Source organism: Magallana gigas, chromosome 8 (genome assembly GCF_963853765.1).
Source record: "Magallana gigas chromosome 8, xbMagGiga1.1, whole genome shotgun sequence".
Lineage (NCBI taxonomy): Eukaryota > Metazoa > Mollusca > Bivalvia > Ostreida > Ostreidae > Magallana > Magallana gigas.
The window spans coordinates 24,069,188-24,090,889 of NC_088860.1; the positions used below are offsets into that span (position 1 = coordinate 24,069,188).

A 21,702-nucleotide genomic window follows, 5' to 3' on the forward strand; every position below is an offset into this window, starting at 1 on the left:
AGAAGAATGAGTTTAAATACTTGAAATTAATTTTTATTTCAAAATGCAGCCTGCTCAGCTTCTCTGATTTTGTGATGGGCTTCACCATTCAAGTGGGTTTCATATAGAAAACAAATACAATTTCAATTTTTCGTTTCATTTATTAAATTAATATTTTCTATAGCTTATACTATTAAAATGATACTAATGATAATACATTAGATAAAAAAAAATCTTCATGAATCTGGAGGGGAAAAAAAATAAAGGCACAGGTCTACTCTGTTGTTTTGGTGTTGCTCAGCACCATGTAGAAGCCGTGGATTTGGGTGGTGTGTCCTTGACTGGTCAGCTCCTCATACTGGAACGACCCCGGCGTGTCAAACCGGGTCACTATTGACTTGGAGTCCCAGGGATACAGGGTGACGGTGCTTAGCCCCACCCTGGTCTGAGGTGAGACGCTGGTGTTAAGTCCGTACACGTGGATGGTGAGGAGGTCATTGCCGACGTTGAGGAAGTGGAAGTATACATCTTCACCCATAGGGACTGTCATATTCTTCATCGAACCGTCTGAATATCCGTTTACAGCTGAAAGTATAATAAAATCAGTGTTAATAGACAGTTTTTCCTCCAACATTCATTTTATCAAGATGTGCATGAATATTATTGGTACTACGGTACATGTAGTCTGGTTGACACCACTAAAAGGGAGTAAACGCAGAGAAGATGGCGTTTTTCACCATCATGACTTGCAATGCATGTATTCAGAACTCCAGCTTTGTAACTAATGTAAACAATGGGGAGTTGGGGAGTACTCAAGTCTTCCTTCTTTTTGAAAATGTGGTTAGAAAATGAAAAAAAATATCAGGAAGAATGTGCCAAAAATTATTTTTCAAGGATTTTTAAAAAATCACTTAAAAAATTGTGGAAAACTGATGTAGCTACACTTGCCTCTAATGGCGTTGGCTTCTGCAAATCTCGGATCATCGGTGTCGACAATCCCAGTGTATGTTTTCAGATTATCCTCCAGGTACCAGCTCTGAGTCTCGTCCACACTGCCTACAATGAACACCTTTTGCTGAAGGTTGGACCCCACCGCATCATTGGGCACCGTTGAGGAACAGATGATCAGGGGCCCAAACAGTCCGGACGGAATGTCTCGTTGGCTAGTCCTCGAGTAATAGGGCTGAGAATAGGAAATATCAGATTCACATAGAGACAGAGAGACTCTGAAAGAGAGAGAGATAGTGGAGCCTTGTTTACCAGAAACCTTCCTTCCAAATTCGCTTTTGTTATAATATTTTAGAAGTCTTAAAAATTGTTTCCCCGGAATTTGAAAGTTACATGAATGAATCAAAGCAACTGCTCCCCTCTACAGTAAAATCCATATATTGTTTTATACCTTCATTATACATGATGGGTCTGCGCTCCCCGGCCCAATGGCTTCATTTATCTCCCAAGTAATCTGCAGAGAACTATCAGGAGCGATGTTTGTTTGGTCACTGAGTCCATCCACGTGTAGAGAATGTTGTCGCTTTTCTTTATTCTTTATTTCTGAAAATGTGATCGTGAGAAACCTGTTTATTTTACTAGCTACATATAGTTTCTCTCTCTCTCTCTCTCTCTCTCTCTCTCTCTCTCTCTCTCTCTCTCTCTCTCTCTCTCTCTTATGGATAATTAGAGGTTTACTGGGTGGGGTTATAAAATTGTCTTTACTAGTACCTAATTTGACCTTGTCTCCCACTTTAGCATACAGCTGTGGTCCGTGTAGCATCTTGTCAGCAACATTTGGTGGAGTCTTCGGGAAATAAAAGTGGATACTATAATATTCTTCAAACATCGCCTTCTGGAAGGCTGGTCCCATTTGAAATCCGGGCAATTTGCTGAAATACACGCAAATAAGCAGATACATGTATTGTTATGTCAAAAAGAAAGCCATTATTATTCCACTGACTGTCTACGGAAATATGTCGGGCTGTTAAATTAATAATTAAAAAGGCATTTTAGTCCGATGCAAAAGAAAGGTTGATACGAGGAATATAGATACAGTTGAATTGCGATATTTCGAACACTAATATCCCAAATACATTGGATAAGTCGAAGTGATTTGTTAAACCAAACCACTTATTTTTAAAGTATTTTACCCTCGATATCTCGAATACTCGGATATCTCGAAGTTTATAAACAGTCCTATCTAGTTTGAGATAACAACGTTTGACTGTATATCTTTGGGGAATTACCTTGCCCAATCTGTGACTTTGGAATAACTCCATTTGCTCGCTCTGATTGCTATAAAACTAGAGTATTCCTTGCTACTGTACACAAAATCTATGGTCTCCCCACAACCGTCCACGGAGAAAATAAAAGAAACATTTTCATTCCGGAAACTTCTCACAGACCAGTTACCTGTTTTAAAAGTGTTAACATCGTCAAACATTGCCATGGATTATTTTACAGAAAAAAGACACTGAAAAATCTTTTGAACATTTTAATCTGGAGTGAATTCTAATTCTCGGTACTTTCTTTCATACATAGAATAATTATATACGCGGATCCAGAAAATTTTTCCCGGGGGGGGGGGGGGGGTGACGTTTATTTAAGTTTGCCATGGGGTGTCTAAGGCATATATTTGGTAATTTTATAATGTAATTTAAAGAAATTTGAATTTTGCAAAGGGAGGGGATCAGCCCCGCCCCCTTCTAGATCTGCGCATGATATGCGACATGTTGCATATTAGTGCGCTAAATAATACTGCCGTTCGTTTGACACCACAAACGTTATTACAAAAATTCATGTGATGTAAGGTAAAAATGCCTGTTAAGTGATGACCTCTTTGTACCTGTTTTTACAAAAGTCACTTTGTAAGATGACATGGAATTCTCTTCTGCTGCCAATACATTGAGCACGTGACCTTTCTGTGTGATGACGCTGCCTCCAACGACGAAGCTCTGGGGTTCTCTTGTACCATACGTCATCAGGTTAAAGGTCAGGCGCTCTTTCAGGCACACGGGGCCGGGGATCAGGGATTCTGAGGGGACGCCATTTATGCTTTCGATGTCGGTAGAAGTTTTAGTGTGTATGACGAATAGCTCCTTCTCCGTTGATACCTTAATTATAAAGGCCACAATATGCATGAGTTTAATATTCTACGAAAAAGACTTTCCAAAGCCATTTGATGTTTTCACCTTTTTAAGACATTAAAAATCATTTGAAAATATCTATGCTAATTCATTAATTTACTTAGTTCAGATATAAACTTAATAACTTATTTACTTACATGCATGTACTCACTAAATTCATTTAGAAGTGCAGCTTTTGCCAATACAATAAAGAAATAGCTACTCAGAATACTATTACTAAACTATTTGGGAAAACCCATCATAGCAGATTTTCAAAGGGCCAAACAGGAAAGAATCGTCGCCATGGCCAATGCCAGAGGTGTAATGGCGGACCAAACAGTCGTCGTCAAACAGGGAGACGGACACGTCTTCCGGTACACTCCAGAAGTAGGTCTTGATCCTGTTTGGTGGTACGGCGCCTTTACCTAGGGAAAAGTGAGTTTGGTTGAACTACATGGAACCAAATATGATGCGGAAAAATCGTCAGGTCTGTTTGGTGCAGCTGCATTAGTGACTAATCCATTTCAGAGATGATTTTCATTCAAGCAGACTAAATATCTTTAATCAAGGAAATTATAATCCATGCATAATATAAGCAATCCAATTTAGGATGACAATGGTTTTAATTGTTCTGCATGTTGTGACTTTGTTTTTTTTTAAGGACAAATTACGAAAATTCCAATCTCAAGTACCATATGTGAAAAAATCTCTATTTAAGTGAGATAATTGCAATTCGGTATAGCATCGATTATGGATCTTTCCTATACATAGGAAATTTTTACTACACGGAAGAGTTCCAACACCGGAACCAACCTGTGACGTCATCATACAGAACCCCCTCAAACATCTTGCCGACCCGGAGTCCGTGAGGATGCAGCGTCAGGTTCCGGTCCGCCCGGTTATAGAACACCACCTTGACCATGTCTTTGGTTTCTGCGTAGATCAGAGGGCCCAGTCTCCCGTTGATTTGGAGGTCGCTGGGTTTCTTTGTTTTGAACGTTGGACCTGTGTACTCTTGAAATATGATTGGTCCTGGCGTGCTACTACAAAAGGGGGGTTTAACCAAATGAAAGATTAACCTGTGCGTTTCGTTCCATTAAGAGGTACAGGTATGAATAATACAAGTGCTGAACAAATAAGTAGAAAAGTAGGAGAAGAGTATTAGGGGAAATACATCAATTCAATTACAACTTCCATTTTTAAAAGGCTTCAAACACATGGAACTATCCTATTATATATACATGTATCCCTGTTAGTCTTACTTGTGTAGATTATGTATAATGGGATAAAATACGTATTAAATCGTTCATTACCCGTCCTGTTCTCTCTCTGCTGCTATGTAGTAGTACCGGATGTTGCCCGAGAGTTGCTGGGCCGGACGTGAAGAGTTGCATGTTGACACAATCACACGCCCATGAACTGTACCAATAGAAAAGTGAGTGGTATCAACATTCACATCATTTTTTTTTTTACATAGTTTATATTGAACTTTATTGTTTGATTATGCTTACGATTATCCGATGTATGTTGAGTGGTCAGTTGCCATGTTCCTTCTTCTAATGTCCTAAAGTTTGCCTGGACCGCCGCACCAGGATAGAGACTCAAAGAATCGAATCTGTAGGTGATAAAACATTGGTCATCAGCGGGAAAGAAGATAGCTGCAGAACGGTAGCTCCACTGAAAATTCGGTTATACGGTCCGTCAACCCAAATCTCCAATGCATGGAGCTACAGTTTTGCAGCTAGAAAGAAGAGACAATATATGTACAGTACTCAGTATATGCTTCCAATATTTACCGTTGACTTTTGACTTCAAATTGGTGTCCATATAGAACCACTGTATGTATGTCGTTTTGACCTCCAAGTGACGTCATATGCAGACGAACATTTCTGTCCAAACAGACTTCAATATCTGGCAGATTTCCGCCAGTGTAGCCATTAATGGTTGAAAATGTCGTCTGGCGAAGACTTGCACTAAGATTGGCGGAACTGTACCAACTCTCCTCCTCGTAAAATGTTCCGAAGTGGAGGAAAATAGTACTCTTGGCCTTTTCATCTAAATGTAGTAAATATAAACGTTTTTACTCTATGCTTTCGTATGCATGTGTACAGAGACAGTTTTGCTGTCATTGTCGGAAACCCACTGTCAGTTTCGCTTACTCCAACGTGAGCGTTGGCCAACTCCCTGAATTTTTCTTGACCTTGTAAATAACCAGTGTCCTATTCTGATTGGTTCCTTCACACTCTTGAGAAGTTACCTTACCAATATTGCGTTACAGTTTACGAATGTGAGCTTATATCTATTCAGAGCTATTTTCATGCCATAAAAACTAGAAATTTATTTTCACATTTGTTAGTTGATAGCAATAAACATTCATGACAACGAGAAAAGTTCCTTAAATTAGGTGGCCAACAGTTAGAACCGTTTTAACAAGAGCTTGGACTTTGGGTAGTTATGTCAATCGGCAATGTGACGTAGGCCTGTCTATTTCATTGCTGGCCACTCAGTAATGGCTCTTTGAAATCAACAAGATTTGTCTGGCTTTTGAGCGAAGGCTACGCAATCGGTGTATATTACGCTTGAAACCAGCGTCATTTTAACTTGTTATGACGCAAGAAATAGATATTTACATCCTACTGAAAGTCCAAGGCCTTGTTAAAATGGTTCTATTAGGTGTATGCGAGACGTGTTGGGAGTCTCCAACAATACAAACGATTATGCAGAAAAGGATTCAGCAATATTGAAAAGTGAGGGGGGGGGGATGTTCCCATCATTGAAAATCAATGCGTATAAAATTGAGAATTTTTCAAAAAGACAAGGACCTTTTTTTAACGTTTTTCATGCGATACATATAATTAACAAACATTTTATCTTGTCAGTATCTTTGTCATGTTGTAAATTTTGAATTTACCGGGTGGCAGTAAATACAAAATTTACAACATGACAAGTTGTCATGTTGTAAATTTTGTATTTACTGCCACCCGGTAAATTCATAATTTACAACATGACATCTTTTTCAACATCACAGTGCAATGTAGTTTTTATTTACCCATTGTTAAGCGTTTTTGCTTTGGTGAACGGGAGTACTTAACTTCGTTAAAAAATCGATATTTTTTTTTATTGCAAACAAATTACGATTCGTTGTACAAAATTCTTTAAATTAGTGATTTTTAAGGCACATGTAATTCTTTGGGACAATTATAGTATTAAGATAAAAGTTGGTAAAAATCGGCTTTAAATAACCATTACAGTTTGTTGTTTTAGAAATTATATGTCTTAGAGAAAAGGGGGGTTCCGACGACCGAAATCCCCTCCATTTTGGATCCAATGATATAGGGTATCACTGAAATCGTGCCTTTGAGGAGTTGCAGACCTGTAGATCTACGGGAAATTCGGGTTGACAGCCAGCGGTGATACAGTTCCCCGAACTGTTGTATCAAAATATATTAATTTGGAACGATTAAGCGAGAACACGGTGTTCAAAAGTAATCTATCAATGGGTATAAACCTTGGATGTACAAAAAAAATATAACAAAAATGTACATATATTATTTGATTTAATTCATAAAAATATTAATATTAAATTTAAATAACATCAAATTATCGACAATAAATTAAATTTGATTACTCTTATATTTTTTGTTTGACTTAGAAAGTTAAACAAGCTGGCGTCACGTAGAACCCGTCCTCTCTCCGTTCGTGCGTCATCTTACACAGGTAGATATTGTCTAGCACCTGCTGTCCAAAGTCCACATCCGTTTTGTGGGAGTAGAGCCAAGGCGGGATATATTTCTGTCCCGTGGAATTGCCCACCGGCCGAGTCACTTTAATAATTGTCATGTGTGGAACAAATTCGTGATTGTCTCTTATCTCAATGCCCTCGTTCTTGAAACACAGTTTTATGTGGTCCACAAACTCATACAATTCCTTCGCACCTTCGATTTTAGCGTACAGAGCCCGGTTGAAAAAATGACTGATTCCTTTCAAAATTATAGGAATATTCTTTGGTGCCATGGAAGCCAGTTCCGGTTTTAAGCGATTCAGAACTGAAACGCAATGTTCCACTTGTTCAGGTGTGTCCAAACCTATCGTGCACAGAGTCATGTGTAGGCAATGAAGAGGCATGCAGCAACTCTCAAAACGAGGCTCGTGTTCCAATATGGTATCCTGAATACCCTCTGTTGTTTGAGCTACGTCCGGGTCCGTTATTCGGACAGCCAAGAAATAGTTTGGTCTTTCTTTGTTTCTCCAATATTTATCATAGCCATCATCACACAATTCCTTATCAAAGCCAGCTGCTTGGTCATCATCATCATCGTCCTCATCATCATTGTACATCTGCGAATTTGATGCGCCGCCATCAATAGTTACCGATATTCCATCATCGCTATCATCATCGGAATCTTCATAATTTCCATTGTCTTGTTTAGTACTGCCAGGATTATTTTTCTCGTAATTAGCGATTACGTCATAAATTGTAGTCTTACTCCCAGTCGAGCCAAATACGTTATCGATTCTTCGGGGCTTATCCCAAACTTTGATATCCTTATACTTAAAATACTCGATTCTATGTTTAGGTACAGCCAACACGCTATAATCAACACTAGCAATGTCTTCCCAGCTGAAAGAAGTGAAGTATTTTTCCTGGATTCCAAGGAACCTATCTATATAGCCCACCAAAAACTCGTCTTGAGGCAGCTCAGCGTCCCATTGGATGCGCTTGATGACGTCATCAGCTGTCTTCATGGAAGCTTTCTTTTCATCCTTCACTTCCTCTTCCTCTTGTTTCTCTTTCCGTTTCTTCCGCTTCTCTTTGTTCTTGCGGCCATTATTTTCGTGGTTCCCGCCCGATCCTGATTTGGGTTTGCTGCTGGAGTTTATGTTGTTGGCACTGAGGTACTGTTCTGCTTTGGTTAGCATTGTCTGTATCATTGGTGTTCCGTCCGCCTCAGTGTCCATGCATTTAACCATCTCCTCAATCTGCCCCTCTGTTAGGGCGGGACAACGGATTATCACGTTTGGTTTAGCATTAGGGTATTTCCCTGTAAGACAGAACAGCAGTTCTTTAAATTTTATTAAACATTTAAAGGTATATTGAGCATTTTAATTTTTAGAGCTTTTTAAAATACAAAGCATTATCGCAAGAGGGTACATAAATGATTTATTTAATTTGAAAAATATGAGGATGCTATCAATATAATTAAGTACCTGTCATTTGAAACTTGTAAATGATGTCCTTTCCGCTAGGTTGTAGAGTAAGAACGTGAGTGAACTCGCCTAAATCCTTTATAATCCGACAAGTTCCATCGAACTCGGCTTTTATGGCACTAACTTCAATTTCTTGGACCTTTGTATTTCCCGCCATAGTCGACAGAGAAGTTCGCCCGGAAGTAAAAATAAAATTCGTGCAGAGACGAGTCTGAAGACAAGAAATAAACAATGTCATCCACAATAGATTGCAAAATACTAGCATATCAATATATTAGAGAATGCGTAATTTATTATTAAGAGTATGCTAAAATATTAATGATGGCGGTCCCGCCCCTTCCCCACCCCTCTTTCTCAATCTGATTAATATTCAAAATAAATTCTAAATAACGATATATCGTGTTGATGTGCATTCTTACCTCTGACACCCTCAGTTATAAGATCAAGGTATGGAGACCTCTCACCGGGTCTTGTATATATAGCACGGCTATTTTCTCTTTCAATCCGTGATGCAATACCCGTGTTGTCATCTGACGTATTTCTCTAAAAATAGCATTGCTCGTCCGAAGGTGTACACAACAGAAAAACAAGTTATCGCCCGTTTGGTTCGTAATGATCAAACTATTCACATGATTGTTTTTATCAATTTGTAAACAATCATTACACAAACGAGAAGGATTAATAAAAATGTTAACATTTCCTATTTTAATCATTTTATTAAAAACACGACAATCTTGAATATAAGAAATATTTCGCGACAATAAAGTAAAAAAAACTATACACAAGATAAAAGAAATATTAGTAATTCCAATTCATATCTATCTATATTGTGTATCTTATGACTCCTAACTGCATTATGATAAGATTGTATACATGTATTAAAGCAGTCAGTAGATGAACTGTTTAATGTCTGTATTTTTCTTTCTAACTAGATAAATTTGTACATGTACTCATTAATTACCTATACACTGATTACAAACGACCAACACCCCATTCATTAAGGGTCCTCCATGCATATCCCCTACAAAGGTCTCGCATACATATGGAATTCGGGCATACCAGTGCATTATACTAGAAAATTACAGAAAAAATGAATGTTTTTTTTTTGGGGGGGGGGTCACCTTTTTAAAGATATATTGCTGTTTATAAAATCATAAATCTGCTATTAATATTCGAAGTCGGGGCCTTAAGATATACCCAATGCGCTACAAAGATGGACACCAACTTCTGGTGACACAACTAGTTTCACAATGGGTTAATATTGCTATGTTGTGACGTACTGTCTTAAAAAGTAAAAGTCACGGGGTGTCGATGGCCCTTAATTCGATTCCCCCTTTAGTTTCTCTTTACATACAAAAATTCTTTTAAAAATTAAACATTAAGAATACGGGGTACAGTCAATAACCTAAAAATGCAATAAATTATATAGTTACAGAGATTCATTCATAATTATTACATCTACTAATTATCTATACCTGGCTGACAGACGATCAGCATCCCCACCAACCCAGAGTTGGTGTCCTGCAGGAAGTTGACATCAGAATAATACAGTGACGTCACACAATCCCCAGCGGATGACCCTGACCTAGGACCATTGTCGGTCACGATGTAGATGTAGGTCAAGGTGGTACCAGGGTTCACAGGACTACCCAAAGTGGCCGAACCTGGGTCATATAAAAGATGGGATGTTACTATACATGTAGTATAGAGCAGAGGATTTTATTGTTTCGATACCAAAGTTATATTTCATAATTTATCTGACGAAATTCTATTTTATTTGGACATAATTTTTCCTAAATAAGACCAGGTAATACGACACTCAAAGCTGGATTTCTTGAATCACTCCAATCCTTTCTATAATTTGCTCATTGAATTATTTTGTCATTTGATTTAAACAAAAACCGTCAAATAGATATACATGTCATATATGGGTGTCATTTCTGAATACAAGTAACAAGGTTGTCATTGTGCATTTTTCATTTCATTGTTATGTAATCGCAACTTGGTTGTTTTGAGTTTTTGTATGTGTAGTGATTATTGTTTAACTTTGAAAAAGCACTATTGCTTGTTGTAATTAAGGCGTGCGTCAGGCTTAATTTAACGTTTCAATAATGCATAAATATATATATTATGACCAAAAAAAATATAGCAGAAAAGAAATACATGAAAACGCTTCTTGCTCAATGTACATTAGTGACTATACGCCAGTTTTGAATCACAACTTTAGTTTCCAGTGAGACACGATCATCATAAAACAAAAGTTACATACTAGTATCTACCCCCCACACCACACTACCCCTCACTCCCCCACACAACCACACTCTCCCCTCGGGTACCTGTACCTGTTATATTCTTTTGGGTTTTGAGACCGTCAGTGTAGAAAGAGAACGGGCGTTTAGCGTTGTTCCTGACGTGTATCTTTAAGGTTTCCCCAACAGATGCCCTCAACACAGGACCAAGAAGTCCTTGTTGTGACGTCACGGGTTTTCTGTTCGAGAATGATTGGTCTGTGTATTCCCGATAGACTGCTTTCCTAATCACGGCATCACTGAAACAGATTCAGATGTGTGTTAAGGCTTATATCAAGTACTTATGTATGCAGTATACATGTAAGTATTCTACTGCCTGGGCATTGCCACATTATGAAGAAATCTTGAATCACGTTTTACATTTTTTAACCATCCAACAGATTTTTCTCGTAAAGCTTCAACTAAACCAGCCTTTGGAAATTGAACTACATTCTGAGAATTAAACTCTTTCTCCTTTTTTTATTTCAGTTTTTTTTTAATATGAGGCAATCTTTTTAAATGGGATTCGCCAACTTGATTAATTAGTTATGAAAATGTCAAAATTTACAAAATTCTTACAGAGTCGTTTTTAATTTTTAGAAACAGGTTGGATACACTTACCTATTGTCGGTCTGTTTGTATGTCCACTCCACCTCATCTATACCGACATAGAGATCTACCTCTTTACCTTGAGAGATTGTTATGATGGCCGATAAACACAGAACACTGCTCCAAACAATATCCATATTTTATTTATTTAACAATGGACATGGACCTTTATTATGGCTCACCCCTATACTTAAAGTCGGTCTCAGGAAGCGAGTGAAGTGAGAGAAAGTTTTCTTCAAGATAAACAAAATATTTACTTATCGAGGAGGGTGCAGAGTCTTTTCAACAAAATACAATTATCTTCCTCAACATTGCTGTGAGGATATCCGCTGGTGTAAGCACTTTAAAGAATTAACTTCCTGCGAAAACATAATTATTTGAAGAAAAATATTTTAGAATGCTTACATGCATGTAAACTCAAATGTAGACGATATGCAGATACCACTACTGGCTTAACTTACAAAGAATGTTTAAAAAAAAATCAAAAGAAATCTTGTTTTATTTTTATTAACTGCAAGCAAAACCTGACTCCACCCTTTTTGACATCATAAATAGTTATATTTGAGTTTTTCATTCTAAGGTTTCTGCTTTACTGTTGCTGAAGCTGTAGTTACACATAATTCGAAGATTTTGTTGTGTACATTTATCCTTTATTTTGAGCAATCTCTCCGTGTGGTCAAGAGCGGTAATTTTTTGCAGACGCGAGGAGACTACTTCTAAGGTTTTTCCACTCTTGATTCATTTAATGTTTAATTAATGTAATTGTTGTTTGAATTTGAAGATCAATATGTACACGATCAAACTGAACTAAAATCTAGATATGTTGCGAATATATTTTTCTTGCCGTATTCATGAGCTACCACATGTACACCATCATGCAGAGCAATTATACCGACGACTGCTCCCCAATCATACATCACATAAATCCTCTTCTGATTTCATATATAAAAGCAAATCTTTCCTGAAATTAATCACAATCCCCTTTTTCATGTTTTTACTAACAATTCAAGGCCATTAAAACTTGCAAGCATTTACAGTACATGTTGATTCAAACTTTCAAATCTCGAAAATGCAGTTTAGCACCTTTTAAAAAATGTCTATAACTTTTTAAATAATGGTTCAAACCCACTCAAAATTAATACATCTGTAATTCATTATACAGCCTATTGAAATATGCAAAGAAAGTATTACCTTGCCAGGTAAAAAATGTTGAAATATTGTGTATGTACATTACTGTCTTATACAGTTTTATCAGTTTTTCATTAAATTCTGCGATTCCATCTAGATTGCGTTTCCTTATTTTCGGGATGTGGTAAATGTTGTTGACTGCTAGGAACTACCATCAATGGATGTAACACAACACTTGGCTGTGGTCGGCAGCAATTTTAAGGTTATCAATGCAAACCAGGACATGAAGATCCACTATAATTAGAATCCATTACAGCAACCATATACTTACTAAAAATGTCATGTTCAAAGGATCAAAGTATAATTTATCAGCAAGTGACCATGCATAACAACAGTAGTTACATGTACTGAGTTTGGCAAGTAGTTACAATGTGCATGTATTGAGTTTGACAAGTAGTTACATGTATTGAGTTTGACAAGTAGTTACATGTATTGAGTTTGGCAAGTAGTTACATGTATTGAGTTTGACAAGTAGTTACATGTATTGAGTTTGACAAGTAGTTACATGTATTGAGTTTGACAAGTACTTACATGTATTGAAATTATAAAATTTACAACATGACATTGTCATGCTGTAAATTTTGTATTTACTGTCATTGTCATGTTGTATTTACTGCCACATGACAGTTTCCGCAATTTATCCAATAGGGTAAAAAATCCGCGAAAATAGGTCTGTTGAAACCTAAGATCGATGCCGAAATTAAGAGTCCAGGGAGCAAATAAAGCAAACTTTTTATATTAACTCATTTATTATTTAGAAAATAATTTTTTCACATCTCTGCACCCGGAGAAGAAAAAAAACATACTAGTAGCCCAGTGGCTCTACATCCACTATTCATTATCGATTATTCAGAAATATCATAAATCAATGAATCAAACACATGTATTTAAAACATTTATTTTAATAAAAAGCAAAGAAAATACATTTCAAAATTTACTGATATGTGTAAATGCGTATATAATGGTGTAAATTTTGACATTACGCACACAAAATAAAAAAAAAACACTTCCAATGGCTTTTAAAATTATAACCTATAATCCTGTAAGCAGTGATTTAAATGCTGATGGACAAAAAACAATTAAGCCATTCGTAAATAATGAAATATTCTAGCTTCTGTGATCTTGCAAGAGAAATTTAATAAAAGTCAAAAAATGATATTCAACCTCTGAAATTTCTATGAACGCAATACTTTTTTTTGTGTGTTTCGTAACTATGCTTTACTAGTATGCCACAGTATCTGTATACACACGAAAATCTGTTTATTTCTAGCCTATAAAGTCACAAAATATTGCACACCATGAGCAAACACGTGAATTGGTTTGATTGTAGAACAAAAATCGCATCATCACAGTCTCTATGCAATATTCTCTTTCGAGAATTGGACAGGCATAGCCTACATCCGTGTCTGTCCACTTCTCAAAAGAGAATATCTATGCAACTCTTCGTTAAAATGGCCGCATTGGATCGTCGGGGTTAATGCATAAACACTGTATATATGGGTAATACATCATGTACAATGTATAATAATGAGTTTAAAAATCTCAAAAGCGAGAAGTTTGGGACTTTTTGGTAATCATCACATTGTCTGATTCTTCCGATGAATGTATGTTTCCGGTAGCTAAGGTTACGTCACATATTAATCACCGCTGGTACTGCCATTTGGATATCTGTATAGCAATTTGATCGTTGAGGTTTCTAGCAAAACAAATGGACATCATCTGCGGAATATAAATACCTCTCGTTAGATAAAGATTTCATTTTTTTTGGTAAATGTATGTTTGATTCAAATGAATCATCTGCAAAATCAATAAACAACAAGATTTAATCATGCATGGCATCCCTTTAACGGTTGTATATATACATATGTACATCAAATGAGCATTGTTTGCTATTTCATGAGAAAACCTGTTTATTTTCATACTGTTACTGACAAATCTAAGCTGTTTAAGAATAATGCAACCTATTCTATAACGATCTATATTAACATTATTAAACTGATTCAGACACTAAACGCTCCCATTAACGTCATACTTCAAAATCCTGGTTGTAACTTTCATATATCGAAAGACTGGCTATTCCTTCTATGTAAAATACTGATATATATACAAAATATATTCATTTTTACACCTGTATAATCAAAATTACGACACTACCTATGGAATACAGCACCTGTTTAATCAACCCACCTGTGGAATGAGTACACCAATGACAATACAGCCAAACACAAACAGGTTGGAGCCCACCCACTCCCTGACCGCCTTCAGACACCCCCTCGTGTAGATCTGGTTGTTCAGTAGTGTAGACTGTGTACGAAAGAGAGAGATTTATATAAGTAATAAGGAATCATTCTTTGAGTATTATGAGGTGATAATTTTGGTCGGGGCGTGATCAAATCCAATAAATCCAATATTCAAAGAATGGTTCCTTATTACTTATATTTATATAATTTTGTACCATTGTACGATGAAATATTTAAATATATATAAGCAAACCCCACTGGCGCCTCAATTTGGTGTCATTTGAAGTTATGGGTTTTATAGTACAAAATCATTACGTAGTGTTATCACAGGCAAAGACACTGGAAAATGTAAATATATATATATAAAGCTCTTATTTTCATAAAACTCAGATGGGCGCATCCCTGATCTCAATCTCAGTCCTCCGCTATGCGTTCTTTCTGTTCAAGTGAGACCGAAATCAAAAGTGAACACGTCCATTTCAATTAAAGTTTATCAAATTTTAAATTCTAAGAGATAAATATGATATACGCTTAGTTATTTTAGAAAATAATTATTTCCGTCAAACATGGTACGGTTTTAACTTTAAGCTAAACGGATTTTCTAAGAGATGCGTTAAACATAATACACACTTAAATTTCCGTCAAACAAAGTATTTATAAGCTGAACGAATTTCTTTTCAAGCTTTAATAGTAAGCTATTTTTGAATTAATACTATAAGAGATGCGCTAAACATAATATACCCTACGTTATTTTAAAGGGGCATGGTCACGATTTCGATCAAATTTTATTTCTCTGTTTTTATTATATACAATGCTCTAGTAATGTATTCCTAATTATCAAATCTAATTTGGGTGCCAGTCGATGAGTTTTAAGCAAGATACAGGGCTCACAATCCTTCGTCATGTAAACAGGGCTCGTGCCCTATTTTTGTTTGCGAAGGTTCAATATACCAGTAAAAAAGTATTTTTACTTAAACGTCCAAAATGTAAACAAAAGCTTTGTTTATATTAGCGAAGAATTGTGATCTTTGTAACTCGCTTATAACTCAACAAATGACACTCAAATTTTGATTACCTATTACAAATGCTTTACTGATGCATTGTAAACATTAAAATCGAAAAAATAATTTTTGACCAAAATCGTGACCATGCCCCTTTAGAATAATAATAATTTCCGTCAAACATGGTATACGCTTAACGAATTTCTTTTTAAACTTGGTTAGCTATTTTTGCATTAATACTACACTATATGAGCCATAATCACTTGCCTTTACAAGCATCTACTTACACTTGTTTGTTCCAACGCCCCGTTGCCACAAAGTAAATTAAGCCGGTCCCCCTAGAAGAGAAAAACATTGCCACACTTAATGTACATGATGTAGATTTGTACCAAATTCACGCACTTAGCTAAATATAACGTACATGTTCAACGGGTAATGTTTTTAAAGTTTATGGTAATAGAATCATTTTTTAAACAAGACCTTGGACTTTCGGTAAGGTGTAACTATCTTTTTTCCTGCATCAAAACAAGTTTAAAATGACGCTGGTTTATAACCAAACAAACTGCTAAAAAAAATTATCTTTCCAATTGCAATTACTATAAATCTTATATGTGGTCCCTTAAGTCTTAGAGGACACAGCATATATTAAATGAAGGCCCCTTACGTCTTTGAGGACACAACATGACCAGGGCACGGCGCACTTCTCGGCGCTCTTATTTTCGTCTGTGCAGTTATAGTAAATGTTGTTATTCCAGGCTTTGTAACCTTCGTCGTCATCGCTAAAGCCGCAACAGTCCATCTGCAAAACAACGGAAATCATCCTATGTACCACACAAAAGAAAGCGTTATCTCAATTAACAGTCAACACACAAAAAAATCAAACAACAAAAAAATCGTCATTGCGGTTCGTCTATATCATATATACCATGAATCATTTCAGCAAGAAGAGTACAGTGTATTTAATACGTTTTTGGACTAACAATATTGTGTACAAGAAGTAACGTTATACATTGTGTACAAGAAGTAACGTTATACACAATTCACTTAAACTAAAACTCCGGTATTTGCAAGGCCATCGGTGTACCAAAACGGTAAATACTTATACATTATTGATTTATCAAAATTCTAGAGAATCTAGTCGGTGAAATAACTAGAACTATTCAGTTACTTTAAGAAGCGTAAAGAAAGTAATGAAGCCATAAGGGGAACGAAGCCTTAATATCGGTTTGTTACGGACGGGCAACACTTTGTGTAGGATCAAGGTACAAATTACAGCAATTTATCTATCAAATGAAATGTACAAAAACTCTAGCACAATCATTGTAAAACAAAAGGCTTATCATTTCAATGAAAAATGTTACAATCTGAACGGTTTATAGAATCCCTAAAGGAGGAACATTTTTGTTACGGGCAACAATTTGTATACAATCAAGATAACAAGTTACGGCAATTTATCTATCAAATGAAATGTACAAAAACTCTAGCACAATCACTGTACAACATAAGGCTTATCATTTCAGTGAAAACTGTTACAACCAGAACAGTTCATAGAATCCCTACAGAAAGAACATTTTTTGTTCGCTATCAAATGAAACCTTACAGTACCTCTTTTTGCCAGCCGTCTATAAAGTCTTGTTGATCCGGGTCATCCCGATACCTGACTATGGCGTCCTTAAAGAGGTCGTCTGGATATATTTTAAGGCTGATGAATATACTTTTGTCGTAATAAAACAGGAAAACGAACACCACACCGATAACTTGGATGAAGATAAAAAGTGTCACCAAATGGGAGTACTGCAGAAAAAGAAAATATTTTTGTTATTTCAATCCAAGCGTCATTTTTTAATTACCAGTTTTTAATTATACTTCGATGCTGGTTTTCTATGAGTTTTATTACGTATCAAAGTTTTGATAATACGATATATATAGAGAAAACAATATCATGTAATATTAATAGTATTCTCGTTTTTGGACAAATATAAGCGCTGTCAAGAGCGCAGGCGCGTTCCCATAAAATCTTACCGCTGTGAGCATGGATTGGTGCTCTCTGAGGGCCCCTATGGCCCCCAGGAAAGAGATGAGGGTTGCGATACATCCTGCGATGAGAAGTAAGAGAGAAGGGTCCAGCACTACATCGATAAAGGAGGTAATCTTTTTATCCTTTTCGTGGATAATCCAGGACGTTAGTCCGACCGTGGCCACTCCAATCAACTAAAACAGGAAAAATTCAAGAAAATTTCAGAAATTGTGTATTGGTGGTTTTTGAAACATTCGTAAACCTAGCTATTGATTTTAAATTATGTTATAATAATTCCTTTTTTTATTACAGGAAAAATCACAGGCAATTAGACGAAACTGACATGTTCGAATCCAATTTTTCTTACTCGGGTCAATAAAATGCATATAAACTTGCTGAAGGAATTGCTTAAACTGTATTTAACCGACTCGCAAAAAGAATACCAAGTCATTCGTCAAAAAAGGCTATAATTTGTAGATGGATTTTTCATGCTCAATACTTCTATAGGAAACCATCCACTGTAAAACCTCACTAACATATGTTTTGCCATTCTCCATTCATAAAATATTAAAAGATGCATAATAACATCAACATGTTTTTTCAATACACAAAACGTGACAGCAAATCAGTTTATGATGTATGAAAACATTTTCTGTTTTTATGTAACCGAACTTAAAGAGACAGAGGAGAAATTGGTGTTCCTTATCAATTCGCAAATAAATCAAGTAAAAAAATGTAATTGCGTGGACATTGACCGAAAGCTATGTATACAGCCTGTATCATTGTTCTATTGCTTTTGCAAACCTTATAATATGCAATTTTACAATCTGTTGAAAAATGTTTACGTACTCTATAATAAATTGGATTGACTACTTTGAGTACCTCCTTTTTTATCGACTATGCACAGGCACCCTCCCCCGGTACTCTCTGTGTTTATTGAATGCCACATTTTTTCTTCTACGGTGTACATATTGAATTTCTCGCTGTTTCGTTTTCAATAGTTCCCAGACCCTCTATTGTTAATAACGTACTTTATAAAGAATTACAATATTGTTAATATCACATAATGATGATCATTGATTGTTTAATGAATAATTTATGGCATGTGCATTGTAGCGTTGCTGATTTCATATACGATATAATAATCTTTCCATTTATCCAACTCACTAAAATTTAAATAAGCGTCTTGATTTTTGTTCTCTTAACATTCACAATATGAGTTAATACTTCATCCACTTTTAAATAAAATAAACATATCTGCAGAAACATATCTAGGAAGTAAGTCTGTGTTAAATCTGAACATAATTTTTTAACTGTGTACTAAAGTTAACTGTTATATCATAAGTAACAGTCTTCAAGAGCCCTCCCCCCCCCCCCCTTCCCCCTTCCCGATTTCATCTTTTTCTTACTTGAATATGCTTGATAAAAAAAAAAGTAGTAAATGAATATATAGCTGTATAATTTTAAAACCCGCAGGACATTAATTTTGAAATATCTAGACTAGATGTTGTACGGTAAAGCCACTAAAGGGTATCAGCTTGGGGTGTGGGCCGTTTAGAAGACTTCTTGTATAATAATAATCACTGTTGGTGATATAAATAACTGGGCCGATGGTAGGTCGGTTTTTATGGTTAAATGCCGCGTCAGGTGATGATGAACTTGCGTTGTAACAATATAGGGGTAGGTCCCTCGGGCCAGGTAAATTTACACAGTCGTGACTTTTATAACAATTAAGACGCCGTCATGTGACTAGAAATAGAAAAGGAAGTAAACTTGTACCTACATACCATCTGTATATAAACATATACATGCACGGATAAAAAGATATTTTCACAAAATAAAATCATGTATAAGAAGATTACACACTAAGTTTAGTTAGCAATGTTAGATAGTGGTAATATTAGTCACATAAATCCTTCATCATGCAGTCAAGTTACAAAACAGTATTAGTACATATGTAGTATATATCTACTCTAGCTATAATAGCAGTCTACGTGGGGATAGAAGTATCGATTTATAACGTTTGTTATCAGGGCGTGGTTCTTTATTATTTAACACAACCATTATTATTATATACCCCTCCCTCCCCCATTTCAATATTGAAATTTAATTGACGGGTAATCATAAAATAGGGAAGAGACTAAGTTTGAATGAACATCAATATATCTTTCCTTATCGTAAACATGATGAGTGAACCTATTTTCAAAGCCAGAGAGATAAAATAACATTGATACGAAACGTGAAGGTTTGCTGCTGGGACCAACCATGGATTAGATCTGGCTATACATAGTCGAGCTACTTTCACAATCACAATGCCTATCGTTACAACACAGTAACTTGTTAAATTCACTGAATACTAGAGTTATTCTAACGGAACAGAAAACACGAACAGTCAAAACAAAGACCATAATTTCCCGCGGTCTACTTACCAGGAAGACGAAATTAAACAAGAAAATGAAGTATTTCAGACACGGGTTCACGGAGCTTCGATCCCTTCTTCTACCCGGCGCCATTTTTAAAGTTAAAAATATCCTTATGTTTAAATCCTTACTTCCATACACACGAAGCCAGATCCTAAAACAAACACTGTACGGTGTACATATACATTACACATACTGAATACCGATTACTCGAGTGTAGTTGCCACTTCCATCACGAAATTAATTTCTCCGTTTTTGCGAGAGTAACTGTGTTTTTCTGCTACTACACACACTCTGTTATTGTAACACAAAATGACACAGACCCCAACACACACGCGTGTTTTGTTGATAAGGATACTTTCACAAGCCTGAGGGCCAATAGCTCACGTACATCTGTAGAGATCTATATCTATCCATAGGGGTTTATCTTCTCCATAAATTTTCACTCTTGGCAAATTATTGATTAATCAGTAAAAAAAAACCACACACACAGAAGGATATATCCTCCGAAATGATGCTCATTTCTTTTTTAATAGCAAGAAAAGGACGAGTTTATAGATCAATAGACTGTCTTTCTACACAGTATAGACGGATGTGTCAATCCTGTGCTACTCGCCCAGATTGTGGTCTTAAAGTATTATGTACATTAATTAATCATCGCGAGAAGTGCATGCACTGGTTCACGCCGGTCATTTTACACAGGAGTCCTTCATTACAAGAAGCCAAGATTAGCCTTATCAATTATCTTATGATTATATATATAGGGGGCGGATCGACATTTTCCCAAAGATCCTTTGTATAATCATTATGAAGTAAATTAATTTAACGAGCACAGGGAATTGAAGCCCAGTCAAAAGCGGTATGTCATGTAAACTAAAAAAAAAATAAGTACGTCACAAGATTTTAAACCAATTTCCAAGAATTCTTAAAAAAACAATTATCTCCATGAAGAATGGTTATATAATTCACGCGACGAAGGACCCGTAGATATGACTTTGTTTTTTTTACCCCCTCCTCTTTTCCCCTGCGCTGGGGGGGGGGGGGGGGTCCGAACAGAAATTGTTCAGAAATATATCATCAACACATGCTGATCATCTGTTTGTACACAGTTAACTCGATGTACATCTGTGGCTAACTCACCTCACTGACACATGAATGTGTCATGAATCACACCAGGACCTTCCAAATGTTACGTTACTTATTCATGTAATAGATAAACAATTTGGCCCTCAATCATTGATGCTCTGTTCAACATGCACAGAACCAGAAAATTTTTCCGGGGGTGGGGGGTGGGGGGTGGGGGTTGTCAAAGGGATAAATACTGTACCACTTTTGATAACTGTGTGAATTAAAAATGTTGGAACACCCCCCCCCCCTCGTTTTGAACCGTGCATTATGTTAAAGAGAAAAAATAATTTTCTAAGCACATTTAATCACATTTATTTTTACTGCTATTTTCAGTTTCAACATGAGTGATGATATAAATGCTCATATATTACGTGTATATATTATGTATAAAAGTTTAAACTTTACATAACTCAACCACATACAAACATTTTTCAGATAAGAACATTGTAATATATATTTTGGAGTACACAGTTAGAAAGGAAACAAAATTATAATAAAAATGATATGT

General features: G+C 36.0%; 3 protein-coding genes across 3 annotated transcripts; all 3 read right to left on the minus strand.

Moving 5' to 3' along the window:
* Positions 1–120: 120 nt before the first annotated feature.
* LOC105346251 (ceruloplasmin) lies at positions 121–11,478 on the minus strand. The gene is made up of 14 exons (XM_011454754.4): positions 11,213–11,478; positions 10,646–10,851; positions 9,779–9,967; positions 4,892–5,150; positions 4,607–4,710; positions 4,409–4,514; positions 3,909–4,138; positions 3,339–3,520; positions 2,816–3,083; positions 2,217–2,382; positions 1,699–1,859; positions 1,379–1,530; positions 928–1,162; positions 121–564 (listed from the first exon to the last, which is right to left on the minus strand). Exons 1-14 carry the CDS (start codon positions 11,335–11,337, stop codon positions 254–256), a joined length of 2,694 nt encoding a protein of 897 aa, XP_011453056.3. The 5' UTR covers positions 11,338–11,478; the 3' UTR covers positions 121–253.
* On the minus strand, positions 6,636–8,846 carry LOC136270584 (leukocyte receptor cluster member 9-like). Its single transcript, XM_066068611.1, has 3 exons — positions 8,723–8,846; positions 8,304–8,514; positions 6,636–8,137 (listed from the first exon to the last, which is right to left on the minus strand). Exons 2-3 carry the CDS (start codon positions 8,458–8,460, stop codon positions 6,744–6,746), a joined length of 1,551 nt encoding a protein of 516 aa, XP_065924683.1. The 5' UTR covers positions 8,461–8,514; positions 8,723–8,846; the 3' UTR covers positions 6,636–6,743.
* A 1,792-nt stretch (positions 11,479–13,270) lies between the features above and the next one.
* On the minus strand, positions 13,271–20,303 carry LOC105340914 (tetraspanin-33). The gene is made up of 7 exons (XM_034472998.2): positions 20,076–20,303; positions 17,652–17,840; positions 17,235–17,423; positions 16,294–16,428; positions 15,917–15,967; positions 14,576–14,692; positions 13,271–14,107 (listed from the first exon to the last, which is right to left on the minus strand). The coding sequence occupies exons 1-7, from the start codon at positions 20,157–20,159 to the stop codon at positions 14,030–14,032; spliced, it is 843 nt and encodes a 280-aa protein (XP_034328889.1). The 5' UTR covers positions 20,160–20,303; the 3' UTR covers positions 13,271–14,029.
* Positions 20,304–21,702: the final 1,399 nt, after the last annotated feature.